Here is an 18,897-nt window from a genome sequence, read left to right on the forward strand (position 1 = left end):
GCTCAGAGTGATGTGGGAGCCATGGAGCAGGAGGGACATGCCTTCTCAGGTGTTCACACGCCCTCTGGCCACTATGGAGAGAACAGACTGTGGCGGGCAAAGGCAGGAGCCAGGAGACCAGGGAAGAGGCAGCTGTCCGGGTGGGAGATAGTGAGATGGCCTTAGAGGTGAGGAGTAAGTGGAGTGTGGAGAAAACATGGGGACGACTCCCTGACCAGATCTAATCCCGCTCGTTCAACCCAGACGGTGAAGTGGCTGCTGGTGACCTGGCCACCAGGGCCTGGGGTGGGGTGAGGGCCACACATCCAGCGTCCTAACTTCCTATTTCCTACATGGGACTCACATGTTCAGGTTCAAATCCTAGGGCTGTACGACTGGAAACAGCCTCAACGTCCATCACCAAGAGGTTAGCACCACTGAAGTTCCCTTTGTATGATGGAGTACTACTCAGCCATGAAAAAGAAAAGAAAGCCCCCTACAGATAACAGGGTGGGAGCCACGAGCTGGGCCCACAGCAAAGGTATGAGTTCACTGGTCACCTTTCTCCTCCCACTTCTAGCCTGCTCCTGTCCATCCTTCTTACCTCAGCAGGAAGATCAGCCACCAAGACACGCTCCCTGACCAACACTGCCAAGGCTCCCTGTCAGAGCATCCGTCTTCACATGCCTCAAACATGCCTTCTGAGGGGACAGAAAGCTCTTCAGCCTCACCCACCGCCACATCCTCATTCGAACCCAGCCTCTGCCACTTGCTATTGTGATGCCGTTCTCTGCTGTGGACTAACAAATACTGGTTGAGTGAACAAGTGGGTAAGCTCAGAGGCTCAGAGGCCCCCACTCATCTGCCCCTCAGTTGCCTCACCTGTGAAATGGGGCCAGTCCACCTGTCTGCCAGGGGCCGACCTGAAGTGACATAATACTTAGCACAGGGCCTAGCACACAGTGAGTGCGTCAAAAACCCTGAGGCACCATTTGGTGAAGAAGACCAGAGCCACTCCTGAGTAACCTACGCTGCAAAGACACTGAAGGAGGAGGAAAACTGAACAGCTGAGGGTGCAGCACTGGGCACTACAACGGCCCCACAAGAGTTTGGATTATCCCTCAATATGCTGTCTTGTTCCAAAAACACTGAAGCCACTCTGAGGATACAAAAACACAGAGAGGACGAATGAAATCTAGCCCCTGTGAAACTGGGCCAAGGGTAAAAGGAAGATAGGAAAATCAGACAAAGGCAGGGTTGATGGTGCTACTCCAATACAGACACCAGTGAAGGGCTAGGCTCTGGGTTCGAGTCCAGCCACTCAAAACTCCAGCACCTTTGGACATGCTGCTCACCCTCTGGTCCTTCAGTTTCCTCATCAGTAAATGGGGATCAAGCACCTGCCTCAAAGTGGGTGAGGCACCTTGTGCCAAGACCCCAGCATGGATCACGGCACACAGAGGGTCATCAGGACAGCCACAGCGACTACTCGCTGGCCCTGGCCTTTGCTCCTTCCCCTCTGGGGCAGTTAGGATGCTCCACGTAGCAGCTGCAAACACATCAACGTGGAAAGACCTCCAAGACTTCTCAGGTGGTTGGAAAACAAGTTGCCAAACAATATAAACAGGGTGATCTCACTTTTGGCAAGAAGACACACTGAAAAAGAACCAACCTATCATGGTACCATATATTTTCTATAAGCACTGGCACATACATGCATACATAAACACAGGAGAAGGGTCTGTCAGGATATACTTCAAACTGACGATGGTGTTCCCACATAGAGGTGGGAAGGACAGGATGAGTGATATCGTCTTTATCCACATCTGTAACGGCTTCCTTTTTTACAAGAACACTGTTTTCATGCTCAGGTTGCCTAACTAAATTTCAGAAACAGTAGGCCATCTGGTGGGCAGTTTCTTGACCTTCACGCCTCCACTGGTCCTTGTCTCAGTGTTGCCTTTTCACGTCTGCAGCGGGGCATCTGCACCTGCAGTTCCTGGGACTCTCTTCTCCTAGGTCACCAGGTGGGCTGCTTTGCAGGGCACCCACCTCAACTACCCATCTGAAGCAGTCCCCCAGTCACTCCCTTACCCCTCCATCTTCACTGCACTTCTTGCTCTCCAGAACGTTCTTGCTCGTTTAACTATTCGCCTGTTCTCTGTCCATCCCGCCCCCCTTCACTGGGGCCCCAGCACCTGGCACACAGTAGGTACTACTTAAGTCATGCCAGTCAGACACACAACTAGCAACCTCAAATGACCCTCAAAGCCAGACACTGCTCCATCTGGGGTCTTGGCCCCATCCTCGGACCCAACTGCCATAAAGTCCACTATTCATCCCCACACCCGAGAGCCATGCCCACACCCTCCCCTCTCACCGTCCTGGGTCCTCGGGCTCTGGAAGAGACAGACACAGTTCAAGCCCCAGCTTCAGCACCCTCCCTGCGTGACTTCAGGCCAGTCCTTCTTTCTAGCCTTGGTTTCTCCACTTACTCCCCAGGGCTGCAGGGACGATGTGGTCAGATTTGACACATAAATCCTGGAGCACAGCACAGCATAATTCCCCACAAACATCGGCTCTTGTTATGTCATAAAGACCTAGCAGCAGATGAAACTGCTCCTGCTGAGGGTGACTCTGAGGGGCCTACCTGACAATCCCCAGCAGGACTCCAGGAACCCACAACGCACCCAGAAGCAGGCATCTTCTCTCAAGTGCCATCTTGTTTCGGAGGCAAGCGATTTTTTTCTTTTTTTTAGATTACAGCTAATGCCCTATAAATATCTCATTATTGGGTTGCATTTTTCCAGTCCTTTAACACAATAAGGGCTTAATTACAGTATGCAGTTGGCAGCCACAGTAAACTAAGGGTTAGCTGATGTTCCCGTCTTTTCCAGCCATTTGAGGGGCCTGTAATTTCATCATTTTCATTCAAATCAGGCAAAAGCTTGGCAGATGCAGCCCTGAGGCAGATGCAAACGCCAGGAGGGAAACGGGGACCCCATTGAGTGACCGGCCCCTTCCTCCTCGGCTAACTTTGAAAAATCAAAATCTAGCAAGCGCTGTCCACAAGGCGGTCCTCCACTCTCCCAGAAACAACCTGGTTTATGACTATGAGGTTCATCCAGGGTCCTGGGGGAGGGGCATCATCTCAGGTCAAATAATTATGAAAAGCAAGCAGACAGCCCAGAGCTGAGCTTTGGAGAAATTTATCTTTCTGGTTATAAACGTAATCCCAAAACAAGCAAAAACAAACCAAGAATCACATGGGGAGACAACTATATGTGGGGTCACAGTGGTGTACCCTTCCCAGGCTTTTCCCTATGCAAATATAACTCTTTACTTTTATTGTGAGGAAAATGTACCTAAGAAGACATAAGCCATCTCCACAACTTCTACATGTACAATTCAGTGATGTTGACTACATCCTTCAGGTTGTGTAGCCATTCTCGCTAACCTTTTCCAAATCATTCTACCACCACTAACATAAACTCACTGCCCCTAAGCAAAAACTCCCAAACATAACTGTTTTAAACACAATGAGATCGCACCACCTGTTCCGTCTTACGTGGATGGCTTCCTGGGTCACTACGTATTCTACATACTGAGTAGCTATGGCATAGTCAGTTATCCGGACATATTGCTCGTCTAACCAATCCCTGGGAGTTTTGGCTCCCAGTTTCCCACCACCATGCAGGAGGTGGACGTAAATAACGCTCCCGGCCAAAGACTGGTTTGCAGCCAGGATTCCACCTTAGGCACACAGAAGGAACAGCCTCCCGCAAACACTCAGGACCTGTAGGAACGGGTCTGCATGTGTCCGGGTCCCAGCTATATCCCCAGACTAAGACTAGAATAATGACTGACAGGTCTTCTATTCATGTCTATACTGAAATGATGTTACCTATATTAACAAAGTAATAATGAATTCTTTCTCTTTACAGATACAGAAATCACCAACTGATCATGAGAGTCCTGACCCACGGCTAAAGAGAGACCCTAACCCCCGAGACGGCACAGGACTCGGCAACGTTTCCTTCTGTCATACATAAGGTTGCCATGGGAAGGTGCTGACTGGCTGACGACTAACAACCACCACCACCACCACCAAGATCGCAGAAGGCACCGGCACCGGTCTAATATTTCACAAGGATTAGCTCATTCGGTCTTCAGCTCGCGCCTAGGAGGAAGGGACCTTCATGCCCCCATTTTCCAGATGAGAAAGTTGAGGCCCAGAGAAGTAAAGTCACTCAGGCCAGCCCCATTTCCAGACCCTTCCAGGCTGGCCCGGGTACTACACACCACACGGGCAGAGCCTCATCTGCCGTTTTCAAGATGCACTTCCGTTCTGACAAAAGGAGACCATGGAAACAGCAGGCATCATTTCCAAGTAGGTTTGTACAGCTAAGATCCATTAAGGAGCAAATCAGCCCAAGGGGCACACCACGTGCCCCCCTGACTGGCAGGGACATGAACCACAGGTCACCCGACATGCATTCGTCCAGCACCAGGCAGCACCCCATGGCACAGCCCCATCTCCTTGGAGGGACAAATCACCAAAGACCAAAAGGAAACACAGCTGGAGAGCGTGGCATCCCACTAGCAGCCACTTCTTATTAAAAGAAAAATAGCACAGGACCCTTAGACGCACAGGACCCTTAGACGCACAGGACCCTTAGACACACTGGGGTCTGCTCACTGAGAAGACAGAGGTAAAACTGAAAATCAGAGGCGCTAAAATTAAGATTAATGTAAACAGGTTGAGGGCCCTCAAGTTTGCTCGTGGCCACATCCAGAAAGACAGGAATAGTTTTTCCTCTGCTCAGTGCCCTCCCAGGCCCCCAAGGCTCTGAGTGGCTGCACCCTCCCCCACCCTGATCCCTCCCAGTCCAGGTCTCCCTCCACTCTCCCCTACACTGGCCTCCAAGCACGCTCCCACCTCAGGGCCTTTGTACTGGCTATCAAAGCCCACACTCCTGAATGCTCATTGCTGTGCATCTCTACCGCATCTCCACCGGGCTCCTCCCTGGCCTCCTTCAAGTGTCTGCTCAAATGTCACCTTCCTGAGGAGGCCTTTACTGACCCTGTTTAAAACTGTAAACCAGAGCAGTGGTGGCGCAGTGGTTAAGAGCTCGGCTGCTAACCCAAGCAGTTCAAATCCACCAGCCACTCCTTGGAAACCCTATGGGGCAGTTCTACTCTGTCCTGTAGGGTCGCTATGAGTCGGAATCGACTCAACAACACCTAACAACAAATTAGACCCTTAGGAAAATCATACCCCTTTCCGGACCTCAGTTTCCTCATTTATGAAATAAGGGAGTAGAATTCAGTGATTTAAAAATAAAATAAAACTGTAAAGCCGCCTCTCCACTCTCTCCTTTACCCTGCTTTTTTTTTCCCATCGTAGTTATCGTCTTCTACCATGTTTGACTTACTGTGATTCTCCTCTCTCTGCTCCCTGCTGGAAGGCCAGCTCCCCCAGGGCCGGGCACACAGTGAACGTGCTCAGTCAACATTCTTCAATCAACAAGTAAAACAAGCCACATGCTTTCAGCAGAGTCCTGGGTGGTACAAACGGTGGTGTTTAAAAAGTTGTGCTTTTAATTAGCTGCTAACCTTTAAAAATTTGATTTTACATCAAAGTCTGGATTTCAGTGGTGCTAGAAAACGACCAGTAGCACGCCAGAGTTTAGTGGTGTAGTGCACGGGTCTGGGTCCAGGGCCCTGCTCTACCATGTTAGGTTGCATGACTTTGGCCACGGGGACTTGGCTTTTGGAGCCTCAGGTTCTTTTCTGTAAAATGAGGGAGATAACTGGACTGCTATCTGTAAAATGAGGGCTGCTAACTGAAAAGTTGCCAGTTTGAGTCCACTCAGAGACACCTCAGAAGAAAGGCATGGCAATCTACTTCTGAAAAATCAGCCATTAAAAACCCTACAGAGCACAGATCTACCGTGACTAAAATGGGGTCACCATGAGTCTGAGTAGACTCAATAGTTTTAAGCCCTAAGCACTGCCTCAAGCACTCAAATGCAGCCTCACTTAATCCCATCTTAAAGATGACAAAAGTAAGCTTGGAGGGACTAAGCCCCTTGTCCCAGAACACACACGAGTACTGACTGGGGCCCATGAGGAGATACTGTTAACAGCCCCACTTCCCAGCTGAGGAAACTGAGGCTCAGTGAAGTAAGCTTCATAGGCTCAAGCCTGGGCCTGTGGGACTGGGAGCTGGAGGCCTCAACCTCTGCCTCTTCCTTCTGTTCTCCACAGGAAGTTCTCAAGCCTCTGTTTTGCCCTCTCCCAGCTCCAGGGGATAAATGACAAGCGCCCTGAGGGAGTCATGGCCTCCCTTCACCTTAAGGTCACAGGTTCGTTAGTGCAGGGTAGACAGGCCAAAGGTCTCAAACGCAAAGGATTCTAGGGCCAGGAAACTCCAGGCATTTGTGAAATGGGCCTGGGTGAGCGCTAGGGAGTGGTGAGGACTGTGGCACCTCGAGCAGCCACTCTGAGACTGACAAGAGCAGAAGCTGCTGCTTCTGAGGTCTAGGCAGTTGATGTCAAGTGGGACACAGGCCCAGCAAGGCCAGATAATAATGATGAACAGCAGCAGCCATGGGCACCGGGCCCTTCCTCATCACCAGGGCCCTTCCATCTACTCAACACATATTACCTCACCCAGTACCCCAGGGAGTATCCAGTTATCTCCCTCATTTTAGAGAAAATGAACCTGAGGCCCCAGAAGCCAAGTTCCCTTGGTCAAAGTCACACAGCCAAACACGGCAGAACAGGGCCTTGGACCCAGGCCTGCGCACTACGCCAATAAACTCTACAGCGCTGCTGGCTGTTTTCTAGCACCACTGAAATCCAGATTTTGATGAGAAATCTGATTTTTAAATGTTGGCAGCTAATTAAAAGCAAAACTTTGTAAACACCATGCAGGTGAAACAAAAGGCCCAGCGGGTAGGCCTTAGATCCTGGAGCCGCCCATCTGCAACCCCTGAGCCAACTGGGCCACTCCCACCTGGGCCACACTTTTCGACAAGCCACAGGGAGGAGTGCAGGACACAGAGCAAGCCATGCTGACCCCAGGTCCCTAGCCTGGACAAAGGCCCCTGACACATGCTCTCTTGTTTATTCCCTGAAACCAGTCGGAACAGTCCACTGAACGCGTCCACTGTGCAGGAGAGAAAACTGAGGCTCTGAGCAGTGGCACAATTTGGCTAAATTCACTTCACAGACTCGTCTGTCCCACCCTGAGCAGGGCTTTGAAGCTCACAGGGCTTATTTGTGTTTAAATGCTAACAGAATTTAAGCTCTGTTCGAGCACCCTGCACCTCGAGAGAGGCCTTCTACCAACTCTAATTTTCAGGCAGTAAATTAACGCTCTTCAACAACCAATGTCTATACTGCTGGGTTCGGGGAGGCGGTTGCCACAGGAGCCAGTTGCCACAGAAGCTGGTTACCAATCACCAGACAGGGCAGGAGAGGTGGAGAGGGAAGAGAGATTCAGGGCTGCCAACCCAGAGACCTCAATTCCTTAATGAACAGCCTCAAGCAAGAGGGCTAAGCTCTTTGAGCCTCAGTTTCCTGCTCTGTAAAATGGAGATCATAACAGTACTGCTCTCATGAGGCTTAAATGAAATTCAGCGTGTTTTAACTCGAAGGCATTTAATTCTTATTCGCTTTTGCTGTCGTTCTGAGAGGAACCAGCCCGGTGAATAACAGCCCTGTCAGGCACTGCACTAAATAAGCACTTTCAACGTGCCATGTCACTGCATCCTTGCCACAGCCTTGTTGAGGGTCCATGATCCCATTTTTAGGAGGGGAAACCGAGGCCCAGAGAGGTAAAACAATCTGCACAAGGTCACAAAGCAAATGAAACAAAGAGAGCTTCATAGACGCCCACCAGAGGCTGGAAAGGCAAGAAGACAGCCACAGGAGAGGGGCCCACAGCCTAGCCTGGCAGAGCCCAAGCCCAGAGGCGTATCTACAGAAAATAGCTCCTAAGGCCAGCACTGAGATTGTGCAATCTCTAAATTGCACCCCCCCAATTTCAAAATGAACAGACCTTGATAAGGGCAACACGTGTTGTTCAGCTGCCTCAGTCAAGCGCCTTTCATATTTGTGGCGCCTGGGAATGTCATTCCATGCCTCATCTGGTGCCCCCCTGGACTTGTGCCTGGGGTAAATCCCCCCTCATCCCCACCACACACATACACATACCTGCCTCTGTGTCTACTGTGCTTGAGGAAGGACACTGAGGCAGGACATTGGGCTGTATTGGGTTAATAGAGACTGCACAGTGGCGCTTCCCTTTCATTGGTGCCCAGGGCACATGCCATGCCCGCCATACCTTAGATCTGTCTCCATCCAAGCCCACACCTTTCCGCTACACTGGACAGAGGGCAACCCGCCAGGGATGCAGCAGCACAGGAGGGAATTCGTGCCGCTGGGAGCACAACCCCAGGCCTACGGAAAGGCAGCAGCAGATCTGGGTGCCCAGCCGGGCTCTGCTGCGTGCCAGCCCGGTGGCCTTGAGCAAGCGCGAGTCCTTTCTGAGCCTCTCTGCTCATCTCTAAGGTTGAGATGATAGCAAAACCACCCCACTCTCTCATCGTGGGATTCAAGACGCGGAACAAGGAAATAACTCATCTGGGGCCTGTTCGATGAACGTTACCCCTTCATACTGATTGACAATAATAATAAGGATGATGATGTTACCACTGGCAGCCACAAAGCCACAAACGGAGTCCCTTCCAGAATGGAGAAGTGACTAGGGAGGTGGAAGGACAAGAGATGTGGGAGGGAGAGAGGAGAATCAACATTCCTCAGTGGCTGTAGGGCCTGGTCTCATTCATTAGCTTCCTGAACCCTGTAAATAGCCCATAAAGCAGAATTTGCACACTGGACAGACGGGCAAACAGGCAGCCCAGGGAAAACTGTATCTCACTCAGCTCTTGTCACTGAGGCCCATGAGGCAAGAAGCCCCTTCCTGAGCTCCAAGAAGCGCCCCCAATTTGCAGGCTTTAGCTTGGGGGCGGCCCCTGTGTTCCAGGGCCCCGGAGCATCCTAACACGACCCAGGAAAGAATCCTGGAGAAAGTTCCCCAGGTCCTACTTCCAACGAAGAGTTGCACAGATTCAAGCCTCATCCTTCAGCTCTCTTCTCCCCTACACCCTCTCCCCACCCCCTGCCAGAGGAGTTAGGCCAGACAAATGAAAAGCTGGGAGCTGCTGGTGTGGTGGTCAGACTAGAAGAGGGGCAGACATAGGTACACCAGGACAGACAGACAGAAAGATCTGTTTCAAAAAGAGAAGCCAGGGTCCACCAGGGACCCAAGTGAAGTGTTAGCCCAGGATAGTGGGACAACAGGGTCCTCCCTTGGGTCCAGCCAGCCAGTTAGATGGTGGAGGTGAGCTGGGGAAACCCGACAGAGGGACCGGAAAGTGCTAACGTCTGTGACGGGCACGGATAAGCAGTCAGACAGCAGAGGTCATCCAGAACAGCTAGTCAGTCAGCAGGCGGCTGCCCGTGCGACTGGACAGATGGACAGCCAAACGGTGGTAGGGAGATCTCTCCAGGCCAGAGACAGTCAACCAGCCAGAAAGGGCTGCCCCAGATAAAAGAACTACCAGCCAACTGCAGGGATCGCCCGAATAGTTACCGAGGAGGCGGGTTCGCCCCTGTAGACGGACAGGCAAACGGAGGAGAAGAAGGGGATCTAACCCAAAGGCAACCAGATGGCATAGTTTACTCACGAAGGCTAGGGATGAGACAGACCGCAAGAGTCCACGGCACCTCCTGCCCCACGCCCCCCAGCCTGTAGGAACGGCCCTGGGGCCTGCACCGGCTCCCCACCGCCTGTTGGAAGCCCGCCGCCCAGAGCGTCCCACAGGGCCCGCCTCCCTGTCCCCATCCCCGTCGCGGGTACGCAAGCGCCGCAGTTACGCTGGCGGCGCAGGGCGCGCCATTCCCGGCCGCCCTCCGCGCCCTAGGCCGCCGCCCGCCCGCCGTTCCCGCAGCGCTCGCTCACCGGCCCACGAAGTTCTCGAGCACCGAGCTCTTGCCGGCGCTCTGGCCGCCCACCACGGCGATCTGCGGCAGGTCCAGGTGGCAGCTCTGGCCGATGGAGCTGAAGGCGTCCTGCAGCTTGTTGACCAGCGGGATCAGCTCTTCCATCCCGCGGTTGCCCATGGCGCCGGCCACCCCGGCCCGAGCGCCCCGCGCTCCCTGCCCGCCCCCGACTAAACGACACGGCCCCGCGGCGTCCGCGGCCGTTGCTCCCCGCCCGCCTGGGCCTCAGCGCTCCGCTCCCTTCCCGGCTCGGCCTCACAGTAGCCGCCTCATCCGGTTCTCAGGCAACACCCGACCCGAGCGACCTCCCGCCGTGGCCCTTGGGGCTGCGCCTGAAGCCGTAGCGCCGCCCTTGATTGGCCGGCCTGGCTGCCACTCGGGAGCACGAGCCAATGGAAGCGAGGCACGAGTTTACGGCTGAATAAGCCTTCCCCTGGGGAGCTTCTCGTGGACTCATTGGACACAAGAACTGTCGTTGTTATGCAAGAACCAATAGCGGCCAGAACCAAGTTGTCAAGGCCGGGAGGCGTTGTTGCAGGAAAAGGCATGTTGGTTCCGCCCATTGGGCACTCCACCATCTTATTGGCCTGAAGCCCGCCAGTCGACAAAGTCACCAATGATGTTAGGGATCGATCCTTAGACACTAATTTGTCACTTCACGCTACCTAGTTCCCTAAAAATTTCCCATTGGTTTATATAAATATCACTCCGTTCCTCCAGCCAACAAAGCAGAAGACGGCGGGCTTTAACATCTGAATTCTGATTCTGATTGAGAACTCTATCTGTCAATCAAAGTAACTCATTCTTACTTGTGATTGTTGGACGCCTATTAGGTAGACTTCTGGAGTACAGGGTACCACTCGCCGAAGGCGACACCTAGTGGTAGGACGCGGTGGTAAACGTCACTCTTCCTGAGTTTCAGAGCTCTAGAGAAAACTCTAGAGGGTCAGAGAAAAAGAGGAAGACCTTCCACGAGATGGATTGAGACAGTGGCTGCAACAATGGTCTCAAACATAGCAACGATTGTGAGGATGGCGCAGGGCGGGGCAATGTTTCCTGTTGTACATAGGGTCACTATGAGTCTAAACTGAATCCACGGCACCTAACAGAGAAAACTACAAGTCCCAGAATGCATCTCGGCTGCCGGCAGGCAAACCCCCTCTCGACGGGGTTCACAACGCACTTTGAAGAGGAACGGAAGCCAGGCGATGTTAGTGGTCCCTATAGTGTCACGCTATAGTGTCACGCTCCATGCCTTTGCAAATAACTGTGCCCTCCCATAGGAATATATTCCGCTCACGCCCCGCGTTGATGCAGCTAATGCTGCAACGTTGTTCCCTGCCTCTTCAGCTTTAGTGCATCATGGGTCGTTTAGAAACCCAGTGAAATGCAACCGGGTCCACTCCCCATGAAGACACGCTATTGTGCAGGCAGAGCTGGGGGTCTGGGAACTAGTATTCTTGACCTCTTGGAACAGATGCCGGTGATAGGTGAAGGATTTTAGGAAGTCATTTGATCCCTCTGGGCACAGATAGGCCAGAGAGCAGAGAACCAAGTGAGGAGGCAGGAACATTGAAGGGGGAGAGGGGCCGGTAACCACGGGGGTGGAGAACCAGTGTGGGAGGAGGATGGCAGAGTATGACCCAAAATCCCAGCTCTCAGAAAGATGGCAAAAAGGCCGCCAACAGGGTTAGGCAACCGTGACGAGAATTGCAGCAACCTGGAAACACCATAGCTGTCCATCTGCAGGGGCTGGTTCAATAAGTGCAATAGGACAGCAACAGACATAAAAGACAGTGAGGAAGCTCTTCATGTACTCATGTGTAAACCAATTTCTCCAATGTACTGTGAAGAAAAAAAAAACAATACAGAAATGCATCTAAAGGACACTAACATTTATGAGGAAATACGTGTACATGGAACACTTCTGGAGGAATACACCAACTGATAAAAGCAGTTGCACTTTCTGTGCTATTTGAATTGTTGATCATACGCATGTATTATTTTTTCAATAACAAAACCTTATTTTTTAAGAACACCAACTTTGTAATTGGTCGTATCTAGGTTAGAATCCTGGGCCTGTTTATTTGCTGAGTAATAATGACTTCATTGCTCTGATCCTGTTTCCTCTTCTGTAAAATGGGGAACACAACTCTACACGCATCATAAAGTTGCAAGAATACACATGACCAGTGTTGAGAACATTGCCAAACACAGTGTAAGCTAGACCACACCTATTACCATCAGTGTGGACTGAGAGTGAGATTAAGTGTATGCAGTCAGGTCCCTAAAGATCAGCAGTCTGAACCTACCAGCTGCTCCAAGGGAGAAAGATGTGGCAGTTGGCTTCTGTAAAGATTTACAGCCTTGCAAACCCTATGGGCAGTTCTACCCTGTCCTATAGGGTGACTATGAGTCGGAAGTGACCACAGCAACGAGTTTGTTTTTGTTTTTCACTAACCTGAAGTTTGTCAGTTTGAAACCACCCAGCAGTGCTATGGAAGAAAGGCCTAGCGATCTGTTTCCATAATGACTAAAGCCAAGAAAACCCTATGGAGCAGCTTTACTCTGTCACACGGGGTCGCTATGAGTCAGGGCTGTGACTCAACAGCAATGGGTATGCAGTCAAGGAGGCAGCAGAGTGGAGGCTAAGAGCATGAGCTGCCTGAGTTCAAATCCTGAGTCTGCCATTCCCTCAGTGGGTGATTCTGGGTAAGCTACTTTTCCTTTCTGGGTCTCGGTTTCCTTACCTGTAAAAAGGGGAGGACAAGAGTGCCCACCTTAAGGGTGGCTGAGGGGCCTGGGCCACAGCTCCCATCTTGGGTACATCCTACATGCTGGGCTGTGCCAGGTGCCTTCCGGATACCAGCAGCTGCTGTGGTTACTCGTTGTCATTGGTGGGCAGAGGGAATGTCTGTCACAGTGAAGCTCAGACTAACAAGGGGACCAAGACTGGATTCCTCCCCAAGAAGACACAGACGCACGGTAAGTTAGAATAAAAAAACCAAACCTTCAATATCTTCCAGTCCCTCCCCTTTCCCCCAGTGCCGGGAGCCCCTGGCTGGGTCATCCCAGTGTGATTCCCACAGAGGCCAGGGCTTCGGTGGCCCAGGGCGGATAGAGGGTGGGGTCCCCATACATGGTGTTCATGAAGTTGCGCACGAAGTCTGGGAAGCGTTTCTCCACAATGCTGGCGCGCACAGCGCTCATCAGCTGCAGCTGCAGGGAAGGGGCGCCATCATCAGGAAGGGAAGCCGGAAACCCTGCCTGCCCTTCGCCCACCCAGCCACAGGCCCACCTGGTAGGCGATGTTGTGGACAGTGAGGTGGTGCAAGGCAGCAGTGTTGTCACTGTGGAGCAGCGCGTGCAGAAAGGCTCGGCTGTGCCTGTGGTCCAGGGGGTCGGGATCAGCAATGCTGGGTCCTGCTATCCCCGCCCCTCATTCCCTCAGCCCTTAGGCCTTGCCTACTTCTGGCAGGTGGGGCAGGTGCACTCAGGGTCGATGGGACTGAAATCCTTCTCATACTGCTTCTTCTTCAGCTGCAGGTTCCCAGTGGGCACCAGGGCAGAGCCAAAGCGCTAGGAGAGGAGAAAGGCCAGGGAGGATCAGCCAGGTCTTCACCCTCCCCGCCCCCACCCCCTCCTAGCCATCCCAGCTCCACCCTTGTCTGCCCCCTGCCCGGGGCCTCACCGCCGTCCGTGTGGGGAAGACACAGTCGAACATGTCACATCCGAGAGCCACGCAGACCACCAGATCGGTGGCGTAGCTGGGGGGTGAGACCATGGTGGAAAGGGAGCAGTAAACCTCAAACCCTTGGCCTGGGTTTCTTCCCCACCCTCAGACTTCCTAGGCCTGGGCCATATTCCCTCAGAACCGCCCAAGGGGAGGGCCAGATCCTCCTCAGCCCTCCCTCTCCCCACCCTCCACTGCCACAGGTGGAGCCCTGTCTCCCCTCTCCCCCACATACCCGACCCCCATCAGGTATCTGGGCTTGTCCTTAGGCAGTCGCGAGGTGCTCAGTGCCACCATCCTCCAGAACTGACCCTTGCTCTCGCCCCCGCTCAGGCCCCCGATGGCGAAGCCCGGCACGTCCCTCTTGGTCATCTCTAGGGGCACAGGGCAGGGTGAGGGGTGGCCAGGCAAGGAGAAATCACCTCCGGCCCCTAGGCAGACCCTGCCAAGACCGCCAGTCCCTCAGGAAGCGAGAAAGAGAAAAAGGGGGGGGGGGTGCCTGCTGGGGACCTCAGCTACCATTTATCGAGCACTAGCTGCATGTGAGATGCTCTCCTTCAATCCTCAGGAGCGAGACATGGGCCCACACTTGCTTAGCTGAGATCTTTGGAGCCAGATTGTTTCAGAATTCAGAATTTTCTAGATTTTAGAACAGTGAGCAGCCTATATGCTGAGTAACAGCCAGTCATCAAACGCTGTACCATTTCTACAGCAAAATGGGTGAAGACTTGGAAGGCGTGTGGTAAATAATGACGCGGGTCCACTTTGGCCACCATATGAACTGCAGACTTCAGAGCTTTTTGGATTTTAGACTTGGACGGCTCCAGAAGTGTAGAGAAGGGATGGGAGACCTGCACTGTTGTTGAGCTCGTCCAACAGATAAGAAAATGGAGGTTCCCAGAGCTGATACCACATACACCAGCAGGTGGATTTGAACCCGGGTCTGGCCTCAAAGCCCAGGCTTGTCTCAGGCCCCAGGTGCCAGTTCAGTCCAGGGGAGGCCACAGCATTGACAAAGCAGGTGCTGCCTGGGGTCAGGTTTTGCAGCTAGAGTGACAGGTTGGTTAAATGCGGGTTCCCAGGCCTTCCCCCTCCCCACCCCTACTCTGGCCCAATCATGGGGAAGCGTCCAGGAGGCTGCATTTTACCAGCCCTGCCAGCAGGGGGTGCTGGTGTAGGAGAGCCTGGGAGTATGTTGATGCTTGTCAAACTGCAGGTGGAGGAGAAATGAATTTGATAAGGGGAGACTAGCATGCTGTTTGTAAATGAAAGCAAACAGAAAATACCAGAAAGCATTGCAAGGGTAATGATTCCTGAAGCTTTGGTGTCTGTTTTCATGTACATCTGCAGGTACCGAGCTGTGATGTGAAATGGATCACTGACTACGGGTCTCGGCTAACAGACAAAACTAGAGAACCGGGGCGGGGGAGAGGAGACTTGAGGACAAAGAGGAATCACAACAAGGATAATCTCAATAACCAGGCTGATGCCAGGCACTGGTGAGACACTTTGAACAGATTTTTCCATTTCATCCTCACTTTGACCCCATGATGTTGGGAGTAATTTCCCATTTTACAGAGGGAGAAAGTGAGGCTCAAAGAGGCAAAGCCACTGGCCCAAGCCCGTGCAGCTAGGAAGCCATGGAAGTGGGCCTAGGGACTCCAGAACCCAGAGTCTTGCCCATGATGCGTCACGGCCTGAGTCACTCATCTGAGCCTCCCTTCATCTCCATGGCCATGGCCTTGCTTCAGGCCTCCTCAGCACCCTGGGCAACCGCTCCAGCCTCCTGATGGGCCTCCCATGTCCTTATTTTGTAAGAACACCAGCTTTGTAATTGGTTGTATCAGGGTGAGAATCCTGAGCCTGTTTATTTGCTGGGTGATAATGACCAAGTGACTTCAGTTTCCTCATCTGTAAAATGGGAAATGAAACTCTACATGCATCATAAAGTTGCAAGAATTAAATACACACGACAATCATTGAGAACAGTGCCAAACACAGTGCAAGCTCCGGCTAGACCACACCTGTTATCATGACTGTGTTGTTTTTCTGTGACACTCCTTGCTTCCCGTCACTCTCCTGCTAAGCCCCTCCGTGACTCCCCAGTGCCTTCGTGTGGTGCCCCAGGGCTTCCACTGTCGGCACAAGGCCCCCGGCCCAGCCCCTCAATCCTGACCCTGTGTGTCATCCTGGGTGAGAGCAGTACTGTGGAGCAGTTAATGCTGTAGGTTTTGGAGCCTGAAGGCCTGGGTCCAAACACCAGCTCTGCAACATCTAAGCAGTCCAGGGTGAGTGACATAACAGCTCTGTGCCTCAGTTGCCCCATCTGTAAACTCAGAAGCCTGGCAGTCCGTCCCCACATTATAGGATGGCTATAATGATGCCTTGAGTCAACTGGGCGCCTGGTGAATGCCTGAAAACTGTTAGCTATTGCAATGACTATTATTCTTTAAACACGCTCTACGCCATGCTGCCCCTATACCTTGGCTCTGGCTGTACATTCCACCTGGGATGCCCTTTCACCCATAACGACCACTGTCTGTGCACCGCTGCGTGCCAGGCCCACGTGAGGCCACAGTGAAGGACAAGTCCTGGTCCTGCCGGCAAGTAGCTTTACCTTCAAGGCAGGTAGCCCGGAGATCTGCGTCCAGCCCCCCCTGGATGATGGCAAAGAGGTTCTGCTTGTCCGGCTGCCGATGGGCTGCAATGCACCGGTCCAGCCAGCGGATTGACCTGCAAGGGGTCTGGTGAGGGAAGGAAGACACAGCTGCAGGACCAGGGCCCCCTCCCTGATACATACACACACCTATACATGGCCTCCTCCACTCGTGGCCCTGTCACAGTACTGCTGACCACGTCATCCAGCTGCATGATGATGTCCGAGCCTGGGGGGGTAGGAGGAGACAGGAGCACGTCACTGGGGAGGCCCTGCCTCCTGTTAGGGTCAAGAACCCAAGACTCCTTCCTTAGCTCTTACTGACTCCCACTTCCAAACCCGCTTCCATCAAGTTGTTTCCGACTCATACTTAGACCCCCTCCAATCTGTTCACACAGCAGCCAGAGGGAGCTTTTCAAAATGCACGTCTAATCTTGCCTCCCTCTGGCGTAAAACCCTGCTATGGCACGTAGGATAAAACCCCACGTCTGCAAATTTACCCTTCCAGAGCAAAAGGTACGTGTACAAAGTCACTCATTGCTGTGTGGCATGCAATAGCAGGACTGGGAACCTACGTGGCCGGCAACAGGGGTCTGGTTAAACAAACCATGGTCCAGGCTTTAACGGAATGTTCCTTTCCTACAGTTTCAAAATCCAGAAACTTCTCAAATCAAAGGCTTTTTCCTATGCTTACGGCACACTCATCTGGCACCCAAACCCACGACGGTTATAATCTTTTGTTCATCCAATTTAGGATGACGATTCATTCCTGAATGTTAACGCTGGAAGAGTGAAGTGTTTGACTGCACAGCGCAGCCCCAAGCCCCACTAGGGTGCCACATAAAAAGTGATATATGCCCTGTAGTACCTTTCTAGAATCTGAAAATCCTGAATTCTGACGTATCTAGCCCCACGATTACAGATTAGGGACTTGTGGACTTACGTGTTATGCCAATCGGTCACAGAAAACCCTGTGCACCATAGTTCTACTCTGACACACATGGGTTCACCAAGAGTCAGAATCGACTGGACAGCAACTGGTTAGAGTTAGGTAATGGCATAAGGGATACCCAGGCGATGAGTAACAACGCTCATTAAGAACGACATGAAGGCAAAGGGGGAAAATGCACAACAGAATTTCAGATTCTCCTGGAATTCAAACTTTCTGGAGCCATAGGGGCTGGATGAAATCCCTGAAACCACGGCCCTAAAATAATCTCTAAATCTTAAACCAAAAATATCCCCTGAAGTCTTCTTAAAACCAAACGATAGTTTAGTAAAGAATGTCTGCCTTGAGCATTGTGCTCTTTTAAGATCTTATCTATATGAGATCAAACTGACAACAGCAACTCAAAAGATTAGGTAGCAGCCTTAGGGGGCAGTGAGTTTATGTTAATGGGGGAGGAACAACTCAGAAAAGGAGGGTGAGAATGGTTGCACAATTCAAAGAATGTAATCAATGTCACTGAATTGTACATACAGAAACTGTTGAATTGGTGTATGTTCTGCTGTGTATATTCTCAACAACAACAAAAAATAAAATATATAAAAAAGAGAGAGGGAGAGAAGGAGAGACATGAAGGCAGGTATCAGGCTCCCTCTGATGGAAATACACACCAAATACACACTGACATCTGTGAAGCCGTCTTGCCGAATCCAGCTCAAATCTCTAGATCTAGCTCCCAACTATAGACAATTCAGAGGGTGGAGGAAACCTGTTAAGGGACACCAAAGGGAGGCAATCAACAAAATTCAGACTGTGTGAAACACTACAGGGCAAAGGAACCAGCTTCTTCAAGAAGCAAATTAAAAAAGAAGAGGTGGAAGGAGAACCTATCATATATATACAGTGACCCTACAGGCCAGAGTAGAACTGCCAAAAAGCGCCTGGTGGATTCAAACTGCTGACCTTTTGGTTAGCAGTTGAGCTCTTAACCACTGTACCACCAGGGCCCCATATCATATATATACTGGTTGCCATTGAGTCGATTCCGACTCATAGCGACCCTACAGGACAGAGTAGAACTGCCTCACAGGGTTTCCAAAGACCGGCTGGTGGATTTGAACTGCCGACCTTTTGGTTAGCAGCCATAGCACATAATCGCTGTACTACCAGGGCTCCTATATCATATGTATACTATAGATTAAAAGAGAATTAAGAGCCCTCTGGACATTATTTGGATCCTAAAATGAATTGATGCATTTGAATTATGGTGTTAGCGAAGAATACTGAATATACCATGGACTGCCAGAAGAACAAACAAGTCTGACTTGGAAGAAGCACAGCCAGAATGCTCCTTAGAAGGGAGGATGGCGAGACTTCATTTCACGTACTTTGGGACATGTTATCAGGTGGGACCAGTCCTTGGAGAAGGACATCATGCTTGGTAAAGTAGAGGGTCAGTGAAAAAGAGGAAGACCCTCAATGAGATGGATTGACACAGTGGCTGCAACA

General features: G+C 51.8%; 2 protein-coding genes across 8 annotated transcripts in view; both read right to left on the reverse strand.

Moving 5' to 3' along the window:
* DNM2 (dynamin 2) overlaps nucleotides 1-10,361 on the reverse strand; it is a 98,631-nt gene extending 88,270 nt beyond the window's left edge. For all 7 annotated transcript variants that reach the window (XM_023733191.1, XM_012556134.2, XM_012556133.2 and 4 more), the window contains exon 1: nucleotides 10,013-10,361. In XM_023733191.1, coding sequence (XP_023588959.1) covers nucleotides 10,013-10,173 — 161 coding nt within the window. In that variant the 5' untranslated portion in view covers nucleotides 10,174-10,361. The remainder of the gene's footprint in view (nucleotides 1-10,012) is intronic.
* Nucleotides 10,362-13,046: 2,685 nt separating this feature from the next.
* Nucleotides 13,047-18,897, reverse strand: part of QTRT1 (queuine tRNA-ribosyltransferase catalytic subunit 1) — a 13,421-nt gene continuing 7,570 nt past the window's right edge. The window contains exons 4-10 of the mRNA XM_004378341.2: nucleotides 16,593-16,671; nucleotides 16,404-16,519; nucleotides 14,022-14,160; nucleotides 13,745-13,820; nucleotides 13,523-13,632; nucleotides 13,352-13,439; nucleotides 13,047-13,272 (exon numbers count right to left, since the gene is read on the reverse strand). Of these exons, the coding sequence (XP_004378398.1) occupies nucleotides 13,120-13,272; nucleotides 13,352-13,439; nucleotides 13,523-13,632; nucleotides 13,745-13,820; nucleotides 14,022-14,160; nucleotides 16,404-16,519; nucleotides 16,593-16,671 (761 nt within the window). The 3' untranslated portion in view covers nucleotides 13,047-13,119. The remainder of the gene's footprint in view (nucleotides 13,273-13,351; nucleotides 13,440-13,522; nucleotides 13,633-13,744; nucleotides 13,821-14,021; nucleotides 14,161-16,403; nucleotides 16,520-16,592; nucleotides 16,672-18,897) is intronic.

This window comes from Trichechus manatus, unplaced genomic scaffold (genome assembly GCF_000243295.1).
Source record: "Trichechus manatus latirostris isolate Lorelei unplaced genomic scaffold, TriManLat1.0 scaffold00057, whole genome shotgun sequence".
Taxonomy (NCBI): Eukaryota; Metazoa; Chordata; class Mammalia; order Sirenia; family Trichechidae; genus Trichechus; species Trichechus manatus.